The sequence below is a fragment of the Hemitrygon akajei genome, chromosome 9, assembly GCF_048418815.1.
Source record: "Hemitrygon akajei chromosome 9, sHemAka1.3, whole genome shotgun sequence".
In the NCBI taxonomy this organism is placed as follows: Eukaryota; Metazoa; Chordata; class Chondrichthyes; order Myliobatiformes; family Dasyatidae; genus Hemitrygon; species Hemitrygon akajei.
This window is the reverse complement of record NC_133132.1, coordinates 158,426,962-158,439,778: the sequence shown is the minus strand read 5'-3', so window position 1 is coordinate 158,439,778 and position 12,817 is coordinate 158,426,962. Positions and strand designations below refer to the sequence as shown.

At 40.3% G+C, this 12,817-nt stretch overlaps 1 protein-coding gene across 3 annotated transcripts in view; it reads right to left on the bottom strand.

Annotated features, from left to right (window-relative positions):
• The window catches only part of tbc1d32 (TBC1 domain family, member 32), a 220,380-nt gene that overhangs the window by 104,980 nt on the left and 102,583 nt on the right, over positions 1 to 12,817 (bottom strand). For all 3 annotated transcript variants that reach the window (XM_073057379.1, XM_073057381.1, XM_073057380.1), the window contains 3 exons: positions 9,776 to 9,914; positions 7,867 to 7,954; positions 1,031 to 1,149 (listed from right to left, as the gene is read on the bottom strand). In XM_073057379.1, the coding sequence (XP_072913480.1) occupies positions 1,031 to 1,149; positions 7,867 to 7,954; positions 9,776 to 9,914 (346 nt within the window). The remainder of the gene's footprint in view (positions 1 to 1,030; positions 1,150 to 7,866; positions 7,955 to 9,775; positions 9,915 to 12,817) is intronic.

Here is a 12,817-nt window from a genome sequence, read left to right as displayed (position 1 = left end):
GCAGCGGTAATAGGGGACTCTATAGTTAGGGGGAACATATAGGATTCTGTAGATGCAAAAAAGAAACAAGGATGGTAGTTTGTCTGCCAGGTGCCAGGGTTCGTGATGTTTCTCAGCGAGTCTACAAAATCCAGAAATGGGAGGGTGAGCAGCCAGAGGTCGTGGTACATATTGGTACCAACGACACAGGTAGAAAAAGGGCGAAGGTCCTGAAAGCAGAATACAACGAGTTAAGAAGGAAGCTGAGAAGCAAGACCTCAAAGGTGGTAATCTTGGGATTGCTGCCTGTGCCACACAATAGTGAGTATAGAAATAGAATAAGGCAGAGGATAAATGTGTGGCTAAAGGATTGAAGTAGAGGGCAGGGATTCAGATTTTTGGATCATTAGGACCTCTTTTGGGGCAGGTGTGATGGTCACCTCACTACAGGAAGGATGTGGATACTATAGAGAGAGTGCAGAGGAGATTTACAAGGATATTGCCTAGATTGGAGAGTGTACCTTATGAGAATAGGTTGAGTATACTTGGCCTTTTCTCCTTGGAGTGATGGAGGATGATAGAGGGATATAAGATGATGAGGGGCATTGATCATATGGATAGCCAGAGTCTTTTTCCCAGGGATCAAATGGCTAACATGATGGGCATAGTTTAAAGGTGCTTGGAAATAGATACCAAGAGGATGTCAGGAGTAAGATTTTCACATAGAGTGGTGGGTGCATGGAACGCACTGCTGGCGGCAGAGGTGGAAGCAGATACTATAGGGTCTTTTAAGAGCCATTTAGATAGGTACATAGAGCTTAGAAAAAAAAGAGGGCTATACGCTAGGGAAATTCTATGCATTTTCTAGAGTAGGTTACACGGTCGGCACAACATTGTGGGCCGAAGGGCTGTAAATTTGTACGTTCTATGTTCTATTTTATCTACCCTTGGAGAATTAAAATCAACAGGGATCACCTGGTAAGCATTTTATTGCACAAATACAACTGTGTTGGTTAAAATCCAGACATCTGTTTTAAACTTTTGCTATTACCTTCTGACAGCTTCGGTCTATGGGCTCCACTGGAGTTGGTTTAGGATTGATCATTCTAACATCATCTCTTCCACACTCCAAAACTGACCACATTTCCATTACAAGTGCTTTGATGAACCCTAACAGCAAAAATAGATTACATTTCTATGTTAAAATATGACATACAAAAAAATTGAGAATTGCAATTAACTGTGCTGATTAATCAGATATTCCATATCAAATGTTCTGTCAAGATAGATATTACTTACTACCTCACATATTCATACATCCTGTAGCTAAGACTGGTAATACTACTAATGAAAGCACACATTTTTCAAAAGAGTTTAAATGCAATGTCATGAAAAGAAGTAAGACTAATGTGTAAGTTACATTTATTTAAGCTGGGTATAACACTATATTATAAACTTTCACTCAGTAGTATTGGTTTTGGGATAACTGGATAACTTGGGATAAATATGGGAGTAGAAAAATCTGGCATGGACAATAAACCAGAAAATGATGGAATACTGTACTTACTAAGTAGTACCCTAAAGAAGGAAATAAATGCTAAAGATCAGGTCAGTGACCTCTTATCAGAATATTTTATTAATCAATACAATATACACTATCTCTCTGGATTCTAAAGAAAGATCAAAACCTACATACCTACAAAATTTTGGTATACAAAACTTTGAGAGGTATGGTTATGGGAAATACAAGCAGGTTTTTTTTTCCACTGAGGCAAAACATACAAAGTGCTAGAGGAACTCAGCAGGTCAGGCAGCATCTATGGAAATGAATAAACAGATGATAGTTTGGGCCGAGACTCTTCATCAGGACTCCATCAGAGCATTTTGTGTGTCTTGCCTTGGACTTCCAGCATCTACAGACTTTCTCATGTGTTTCCACTGGGGTTGGGTGAGCGGAAGTGGTTGATGCAGGCTTGATTTCAACATTTAAGAGCAATTTGGATAAGTATATGGATGGGAGGGGTATGGAGGGCTATGGTCTGGGAGCAGATCAACGGGACTAGGCAAGTTTTGCATGGACTGAAGTGCCTTTTCTATGCTGTAGTGTTCTGTGCCATTAACTATGCTTTTTTCTGCTTAATTTCACTTTCAAAAATATTTATTTTGTATACCGAGCCTCTGTATTTTTTAATTCTGTATTTTGGTACTTCTATTTGGAAGATAATACAGGAGATTGTGGAGTCTGTCACAAGCTATGAGAAAAAAAGTTTGGAAAAGAACATAGACAAGTTAATTAAATGGGTGAAATATTGCAGATATAAGAAGTCCTATCCATTCTGGTAAGAACAGAAAAGTGTAAAATTGTTCAAAATGTAGAAGATTATTTCATTTCCTTAAAGTTGTTATAGCTGGAGGATGGTGGAGGGATAAGCTCAACCTAATAAATGCTCTCAATAGCATGCATCTCAAATAGACTCTGCCAACCAAGTCCAGCTCCTGACCTTCAGGTGTGACTTAGCTACTAAGCTTGACAGAACCATTTCTACTTTGTAGGGTTAAAGGCAGATTATTGGCACTTTAAAACCAGTCGCTTTGGGTACATAGGGTTCATCATCTATGGTTAGTAGCTCATCTAGGAGAGGGAAAACTCTGATCTCAAACCTCTGCTGCATTGTGGCTATACCTACTGTTGAGGAACATTTCGGGAGTAAACCCTGAAGAAAAATTTGGAGTCCCTAAAACAGTCCTATGTTGAGTTCAATGCTGACTGGCAACTTCTGCAATGTCGCTGATGCCAAACTGTATCATTCTCTGCCATTCCTTTGGACTCATCAACTTTGTGGAGGGGGCAGCCTGCTACATGGGTAACAGCTTGGTCTCCATATTATACTGCCCTGGATTAAGTATCATGCAGACAGTTAGAACACATCATCCACGATTGACCCCGACCAACAGATGGCCTCAGGGTAAGATTACTTCAGGTGGTGGGGAAGGTGGGACCTAAATAAGAAGGAGATGATTATATCCAGACAGAACTGGGAATGATGTCCTCCTGACTATTTGTTAGTGTCATTGATTATGATAGGGAGATGGGGTCACTTTAAAAGAAATGACCATCAAAATAGTGGATATATTAATTAAGATTTTCCAAAGGTTTGTAACTTCTCAGGAGAGTTTAAACTAGTTTTGCCAGGGACTAGAAACAAGAGCCCAGGTCAATAAGGGAAGGACCGGACCAGAAGGAAGATGCCAGGCAAAGTACTGAAAGCAAATTCAAAATAACAGGTATGATTATAACATGTATATTTTAATGCACTTCAACAGAATCAACAAACTCATTCATAAGGCCAGTGATGTTGTGGGGATGGAACTGGACTCTTTGACGGTGGTGTCTGAAAAGAGGATGCTGTCCAAGTTGCATGCCATCTTGGACAATGACTCCCATCCACTCTATAATGTACTGGTTAGGCACAGGAGTATGTTCAACCAGAGACTTATTCCACCGAGATGTAACACTGAGCGGCATAGGAAGTCATTCCTACCTGTGGCCATCAAACTTGTGTCAGACACCCTGAGCCAATAGGCGGGTCCTGGACTTATTTCCACTTGGCATGATTAACTTATTATTATTTAATTATTTATGGTTTTATATTGCTATATTTCTTCACTATTCTTGGTGTGGTTGTAATGAAACCCAATTTCCCTCGGGATCAATAAAGTATGTCTTTCTGTCTGTCTGTATGATATAAACCAGTTGCAGATAAGGGCTGAGAAATGGTACGTGGAGTTTAACCCAGATAAATGTAAGCATTGAATCTCAGTAGGGTAAATGCAAAGAGACAGTACATTGTTAAGGGCATGGGTCTTAAGAGAGTTGCTGAACAGAGAGATCTTAGGATCCATGTTCATAGCTCTTGGAAAGTGGCTACACAGGTTGATAAGGTGTTAAGAAGGCTTATGGAATGCTTACTTTCATTAGTTGAGGCATTGAGTTTAAAAAATCAGGAGGTTAAGTTGCAACTTCATAAAACTCAGTTTAGGCCAAATCTGCACTATAGGAAGGATGTTGAGGCTTTGGAGAGGGGGCAGAAAAGGTTTACCAGGATGCTGCCTGGTTTAGAGGGCATGTGCTACTATGAGAGGCTGGGTAAACTTGGGTTGTTTCCTCTGGAGCGTCAGAGGCTGAGGGGAGATCTAATAGAAGTTTACAAGATAATGAGATGCATAGTTAGAGTGGACAGAGAGCATCTGTTTCCCAGGGATGAAATGTCTAATAGCAGAGAATATACATTGAAGGTGACAGGGGGTAGGTTCAAGGGAGATGTGAGGGGTAAGTTTTTTACTCATAGAGTTGTGGACACCTTAAATGTACTGCCTGGCATAGTGGTAGAGGCAAATACATTACAGGCTTTTAAGAAATGCTTGGATAGGTACATGGATCTAGGAAAATGGAGGGATATGGACATGCTGAAGGTGCAAGGGTGCTTGGGTGCTTTAGATTTGCTTTTTAGCTGGTTTAGCACAATACTGTGGGCCAAGTGGCCTGTTTCTGTGCTGCACTGTTCTATGTTCTGGAGAAGTATCAAAATATTGGATCCAATGAGGAAGACAGACAAGAAGTGTGTAACTAGAGACTGACAAGCCTAATTGGTGAAAAAATGTTAGAATCATTTGTTACAGAAATAATGGCAGCACATTTGAAAGGTCTTGATCTAATCATGCCAAATCTGCAAGCCAAATTTGAAATGGGCATTTGAACTACCAAAGAAACAAAGGTTATATGAAAATCAAGGAATGAAGTTGATAGAATACTACAGCTTAGATCAAGTTAGTGTTGATGTGTATCTAGCCAAACTGAATAGCCACCTCCAACAGGATCCCACTACCAAGCACATCTTTCCTCCCCCACCTTTCTGCTTTCCACAGGGATCACTCACTACGCAACTCCCTTGTCCATTTGTTCCCCCATCCCTTCCCACTGATCACCCTCCCGGCACTTATCCTTGTAAGCGGAACAAGTGCTACACCTGCCCTTACACTTCCTCCCTCACCACCATTCAGGGCCCCAGTCAGTGCTTCCAGGTGAGGCGACACTTCGCCTGTGAGTCGGCTGCTGTGGTATACTGTGTCCGGTGCTCCTGGTGTGGCCTTTTATATATTGGTGAGACCCGATGCAGACTGGGAGACCGTTTCGCTGAACACCTATGCTCTGTCCGCCAGAGATCTCCCAGTAGCCACACACTTTAATTCCACGTCCCATTCCCATTCTGATATGTATATCCATGGCCTCCTCTACTGTCAAGATGAAGCCACACTCAGGTTGGAGGAACAACACCTTATATTCCATCTGGGTAGCCTCCAACCTGATGGCATGAACATTGATTTCACTAACTTCTGTTAATGCCCCTCCTTCCCTTCTTACCCCATCCCTGATTTATTTATCCCCCCCTCCTTTTTTTTCTCTCTCTGCCCATCTCTCTTTGCCTGTTCTCCATCTCCCTCTGGTGCTCCCCCCCCCTTTCTTTCTCCCTAGGCCTCCCGTCCCATTATCCTTTCCCTTCTCCAGCTCTGTATTCCTTTTGCCAATCACCTTTCCAGTTCTTAGCTTCACCCCTGCCCCTCCTGTCTTCTCCTATCATTTCACATTTCCCCCTTCCCCCTCCTACTTTCAAATCTCTTACTATCTTTTCTTTCAGTTAGTCCTGACAAAGGGTCTCGGCCCGAAATGTCGACAGTGCTTCTTCCTATAGATGCTGCCTGGCCTGCTGCGTTCCAGCAGCATCTTGTGTGTGTAGCTTTCAGTTTGATTTATTTAACCATGTTGGGTAACTTCCTCTCACTTTCAGAGATTTTCACATTCTTTTGTTGGAAGCAAACGTATCATGAGTCCTAGGACCTAATCCTGGATAATTTCACTGATGATCACCTTCAATACAAAAAACATGTATTCACCACAAATCTGTGTTTTAATTTAATCCAGATTGCTGCTCATCCTATGTTCCTACTGCATTAATATGAAATGCAAATTCATGAAAAATGATATGCACAGTCAGGTTCCTCTCAGGAGGACTGGTAGTTCATTGTCACTATCAAAATAATTTATGCCCTAAGCAAAGGCCTTTTTACTTAAATTATTGTTTGTAAAACAATCCCCAAATAACAATAAATTACAACTCGCTCTCTCTTGTCCTTTTAATGTTACTTCTATTCACTGAATTACTTCAGTTCTCTTTGATGTAAGATGTCTATCTCAGGAGAACTGAAAGATTATGGTCAGTATGTCTATAATTCCCATTTTATTTTCCATAGCTTTGGTGTATCAATTTCTGTATCCAATCGTAAGGAAATCTTACTTCATCTTAAAGGTGACATTTAGAACTCCTCTTTCAAGGTTAGGGATAGGAAAGTGAGCTTCAAGTAACTTACCCGCACTCAAAAATGGTAGACCTGTCTTCCAGCCAATAGATATTTTAACGTCAGTAGTGAGGGTGGGGAGTGTGGATCTGGATGCTACTTGTAGTGGAGAAGTTAGATGAGAATGGCACCAATGTGGGGAACAGGGGGAAATAGGACAGCATTTGAAATGGGGAGGGATTGTGGACATCATACAGGAGGAGGAGTATAGGAAACTGATACAGGACTTTGTGATATGGTGCAACTCAAACTACCTGCGTCTCAATATCACCAAGACCAAGGAGATGGTGGTGGACTTTAGGAGATCTAGGCCTCATATGGAGCCAGTGATCATTAATGGAGAATGTGTGGAGCAGGTTAAGACCTACAAGTATCTGGGAGTACAGTTAGACGAGAAGCTAGACTGGACTGCCAACACAGATGCCTTGTGCAGGAAGGCACAGAGTCGACTGTACTTCCTTAGAAGGTTGGCGTCATTCAATTTCTGTAGTGAGATGCTGAAGATGTTCTATAGGTCAGTTGTGGAGAGCGCCCTCTTCTTCGTGGTGGCGTGTTGGGGAGGAAGCATTAAGAAGAGGGACGCCTCACGTCTTAATAAGCTGGTAAGGAAGGCGGGCTCTGTCGTGGGCAAAGTACTGGAGAGTTTAACATCGGTAGCTGAGCGAAGGGCGCTGAGTAGGCTACGGTCAATTATGGAAAACTCTGAACATCCTCTACATAGCACCATCCAGAGACAGAGAAGCAGTTTCAGCGACAGGTTACTATCGATGCAATGCTCCTCAGACAGGATGAAGAGGTCAATACTCCCCAATGCCATTAGGCTTTACAATTCAACCGCCAGGACTTAAGAACTTTTTAAAAGCTATTATTAATGCTTTTTGAGATAGTGATTTAGATGCATATCATATTTTTTTACTGAGTTAAGTATTGTATGTAATTAGTTTTGCTACAACAAGTGTATGGGACATTGGAAAAAAGTTGAATTTCCCCATGGGGATGAATAAAGTATCTATCTATCTATCTACCATTTGGTGAAAGGAAGGAAGATTGGAGACCAGGAACTACAGCTACAGTCGTACATCAGGAAGGATTATAGGATATTGGAGATCAGATGATCTATGATCTCTTTCTGAACATTTCTGTGTAGAAAGGTCTGTGCCTGATCAAATATTCCATGGCTCTGGGATTCAGAGGAATTGATAGGGTGGACAAGCCCAAACATTTGTTTAAGCAACTTGCTTAGCTATATATGTTTGATGTCAAAGCTAAAAAACAAAGTAAATATAGTGTCTTATGAGTGCCCAATGATATGCACTTCCATGATAATGTGATCCAATGTCACTTATATTCCAAACGTAGCATTAGCATAATATCATCACACACATCACCGTAATCACAAAGAATGCTGATAACAATTCACTTAAATTAAACCTCTTCCCTTTCATTCAAGATTTGAAGAACTTCAATATTTACCTGAACTTTGCAATGCCGCAATGCCAGGTGCTGTTGCAGCTACCTGTGTAACCATTACTCCGTATCCAAACTTTTCACACTTACTGACCTGCCAAATTAAGTGAAAAGTAGGTAAATTTCTACATCAATTCTAGAATATGCTACAATGATGGCAACTTCATGAATATGGAGAATTTGATATCAATTTTTCTGCATGGAAACCCTGAAAACATGTTGCTGGCCTGCAGGCTCTCACGGGGTTTGGCATAGAGAAAGGAACTTGGGCTAAACAGCCCAAATTTACATTCCAATCTCACAGCAAAGAAAAATGCTTGTTTGGTCCAGGTAGGCACAAGTGTTTTTTTTTTCCATTTGATATGCATGGAGAACAGCTGTGAGTGTCTCAGATCATTTCAGACTGTCAGATAGGTTATTAATTTTAAAATAACCTTTTAAATTTTTCTAGGAATTTTTAAAACTCTAATTAACTTACAAATTATGAAAAGGTATTTGAAAAACATATCAGTTTATTTAACTAAAATTAAGAAATATTTATATTCATTTTTTCTTTCAAAGGTTTTAATCAATTTTGATGGCTTCTAAACTTCACAAACAACATTCAATTCCTTCCACAATTTTGACTACTCTGACTAAGTTTCTGAATGGGAATTGAATTGAGCACCCCACACAATTTCAGTGGCTTCTGCAAATTTCCTGATAGCTTTGCCTGAGGAAAATTTAGATCTTTTTCAAATAAAATCATCAGGAACCAACGGTGCTCATTACCAACTGTAAAATATGTCTAAACTACATGCTATCTGACAATAAATGGCTTCCTATCTGTAATCAGGATTTCTATATTCATTAAAATATTACAACTGGAATTTAGGTTGGGTATTGTAAATTAATGAAATATGCCACTATTCTGTAATTTCAAACTGCAAGAAGACAAAGATTACTCCTTTAATTTGTACTGGCTGTACCTAAGAGCTAAAAAAAATTATTTTCTGAATAGACAATACAAAAATAGCTAAATTTATGCAGGTTGAAGTAACTAAATAAAAGATAATTCTTAAGTAAATGTCACCAACATTACTTCCACGTTTAACTGATTAAACAATAAGCAAACCATCCTTGAGCAGGTCAGTGTGGAATTGTTAGCATCTCACAATAACTTCCAGCCTTATGATTGAACACCTAAAATGGGATCCAACTCACAACTCAGAAGTACAAAGCCCAGCATTGCAAATACACCAGATAACACAAAGAGCAGGAAGTCTGAAACTTGGTTCAATTCATCCTATGTTGCAGATGCAGAATGAGCTGTAGTTAGTGCAAGTGTGCCAAAATAAAGATAAAAGCAGTATAAAATGGTCTCTGGAGAAGGTTAGCATATAAATTTAGAAAAAATTGGTCAGGACATGAAAGGATACGGGGAGAAGGCAGGAGATTGGGGCTGAGAAGGGAAATGGATCAGCCATGATGAAAAAGCAAAGGCAAATCTTATGGAAATTGAGAGGGAACAACCAATCTGACTATATAATTTTCATAAGATATTTTTGGGTGATTAATTGAAATAAAAACATATTATGGAAGCTGCCAGCATGCTTAAAAGACAAATGCAAAAGAAAACTAAAAACAGAAGGGTTTCACAAAGTGGTTGTGCCCTGAAAAAGTGGAGAACCATTCTAAAAATACAGTATATAAACTATGCAGGGGCATGCAAGAACATGGATATACAAAGGTGGAGTATCAGAGAGAGAGAGAGAGAGAGAGCCATATAAAAGAATGAATTTTCAAATATGTTTTGAAATAGAAATGGATAGAATGATCAAATGATATTCCAGAAAGATGGTTACATTATTTTGTAGACACCTAATATAGATCCATTCATTCTCAAGAAATTAATGCCCGCAGAGTCTATACAAACCTGAAGTTTTTTAGTGAACCTGCTAAACATATAATTCACACATTCATTGATTGCTCCAGTTTGCTGCAGAAGTAATAATCCTTTTGGAGAGGCAGCAAAGTTTAACAGATTGTCTAGGAGCATTTCTTCCAAGATCATCCTGACAAGAAAGTTAAAGGATTTTGTTTTATTATGTCTTAGCTGGCAAAATCAGACATGTTATTCAACTGTCAAATTGCAAAATATACAAGGATAAAAACATAAGGCATTCTAAACTTCTTAAACTATTAAGTATCAACATCACTAACTAGTTCGTTTATTTATTTGTTTACCAGTAGCCCTTTTAGACAAATATCAGTAATTCTGATTATTTCTTAAACAATTTTGCTGTATTATCCAGCCACAAGATGTGACAACACCAGTAAAGCTGGCCCACAGTAAAACACACACAAAATGTTGGAAATACTCAGCAGGTCAAGCAGCTTCTATGGAGAGAAATAAAGAGTTTTGGGCCGAGACTCTTCATCAGTTAAAGCCAACCCATTCTGTATTGCCTGAGGAGGCATTTACCCAGCTGGTTCTTCCCTACCTTTTCAATTTTCAGTCAACAGAATTAGAATTTCTTTTTCTAAGGTTAGGTATAATATTTTAAATACATTTCTGTAATGTGAAAGTAGATTTTTGCCTTTGCCACCTTGTAAGTGACTGCCTGTGGAAACAATCAAATTTTCATCAGTAATGAAAACCCAGCAAGTGACTCAATGTTTGGTTAACCTTGCAAGATCATTGCTCGGGCAATAAATATAAAAACATGCTCTGTGAGTAATTTATGCTTGATGTTTAGCATTTTTGCCTCACTGTTGGCAAGGCATTTTGTTGGCACTGCAAGATCTGTTTGTTTCAACGAACTAGTAGATATGTACATCCTCAAAAATCTGGACACAAACTTCAAATTCTTATCTGTTGAGGCTGATAAGACACATCCAACCTTGTATCAATGAGACATAAGGATCAGAAAATTTGCAGATGCTGGAAGTTCAAGCAACACACACAAAATGCTGGTGGAACTCAGCAGGCTAGGAAGCATCTACGGAAAAGAGTAAACAGTCGACATTTCAGGCTGAAACCTTTCATGAGTTTTAGGAAAACAGAAGTTAAGCAAGACATTAAACATGCAACAAACAAAAGAATATCCTGAAGACGCTAAGAAAATGCATCAAATTATTCTGGTGATATTGTTTGTGGACAAGAGTACTCTCCTGAATTCCACAGAATCTTGAGCACCAAAGATAGCTTCCCCTTTCTGCAAGAAAAGCAGCTCACTTCATACAACTCCCAAAGCAAAAATCAGCATATCCTCACTTCTGGCGACTAAACCTTGACATTACTTAGACAATTCTACAACTTTTTTGGTGGAAAGTCTTTCAAAATCAGTTACTGGGCATATTCTCAAACCAATACTTCACAGGTAACAGGAAGATGTAGAATCCGTGTGGGTAGAGTTAAGAAACTGTAAAGGTAAAAAGACCTGATGTGAGTTATATACAGGCCTCTGTATATAAGCAAGGATTTGGGATATAAATTTCAACTGTCCCTGAGCCATCCAAGTCTCTGTAATGGCCACCACATCATAACTCTAAGTACTGATCCACACTCATCCGCTTTGTTCACAATACTCCTTGCGTTAAAATAGACACATCTCAAGCCGTCAGTCTGAGCACGTCCCTTCTCTATCACCTGCCTATCCTCCCTCACACACTGTCTACAAGCTTTCTCTATTTGTGAGCCAACCTCCTCTTCCCCAGTCTCTTCAGTTCGGTTCCCACCCCCCAACAATTCTAGTTTAAACTCTCCCCAGTAGCTTTAGCAAACCTCCCTGCCAGGATATTGGCCCCCCTGCAAATGCAACCCATCCTTTTTGTACAGATCACACCTGCCCCAAAAGAGGTCTCAATGATCCAGAAATCTGAATCCCTGCCCCCTACTCCAATCCCTCAGCCAGGCATTTATCCTCCACCTCATTCTATTCCTATTCTCACTGTCGTGTTGCACAGGCAGTAATCCCGAGATTACCACCTTTGGGGTCCTGCTTCTCAACTTCCTTCCTAACTCCCTGTAATCTTTTTTCAGGACCTCTTCCCTTTTCTTACCTATGTCATTTGTACCAATATGTACCACGACCTCTGGCTGTTCTCCCTCCCATTGCAGGATATCTTGGACGCAATCTGAAACATCCTGGACCCTGGCACCTGGGAGGCAAACTACCATCTGAGTTTCTTTCCTGTGTCCACAGAATTGCCTGTCTGACCCCCTAACTATTGAGTCCCCTATCACTACTGCCTTCCTCTTCCTTTCCCTACCCTTTTGAGCCACAGGACTGGACTTTTGCCAGAAGCACAGCCACTGTTGCTTCCCCCATGTAGGTTGTCCCCCCCAACAGTACTCAAACAGGAGTACTTATTGTTCAGGGGGAACAGCCACAGGGGTACTCTCTAGTACCTGACTCTTCCCCTTCCCTCTCCTGACTGTTATCTACTTGTCTGTATCCCGTGGCCCCGGTGTGACCACCTGCATATAACTCCTTTCTATCACCTCCTCGCTCTCCCTGACCAGATGAAGGTCATTAAGCTGCAACACCAGTTCCCTAACGCGGTCCCTTAGGAGCTGCAGCTCAACACACCGAGTGCAGATATAGCTGTTCAGGAGGCTGGGAGACTCCAGGTCTTCCCACATCTGACACTGAGCACAGAACAATGGCTGCAGTTTCTGAGGACAATTCAGAAGGTGCAGCAAAGATGAAGGTGAAGTATTCTAAAGGAAGGATGAGGTAATCTTGGGTTACAAGGAAAGTCAAAGACAGCATAAAAGCAAAAAGAGAGGGCATAAAATATAGCAAAAATTAGTGTGAAGTTAGTGGATTGAGATGCTTTTAAAAATCAACAGAAGGCAACTAAAAAAAAAAGAAAAGATGAAATATCATGGTAGCTAGCCAATAATATAGAAGTGGATACAAATGCTTTTCCCTCCAGATTAATAAGGAGTAAAAGAGAGGTGAGAGTGGAT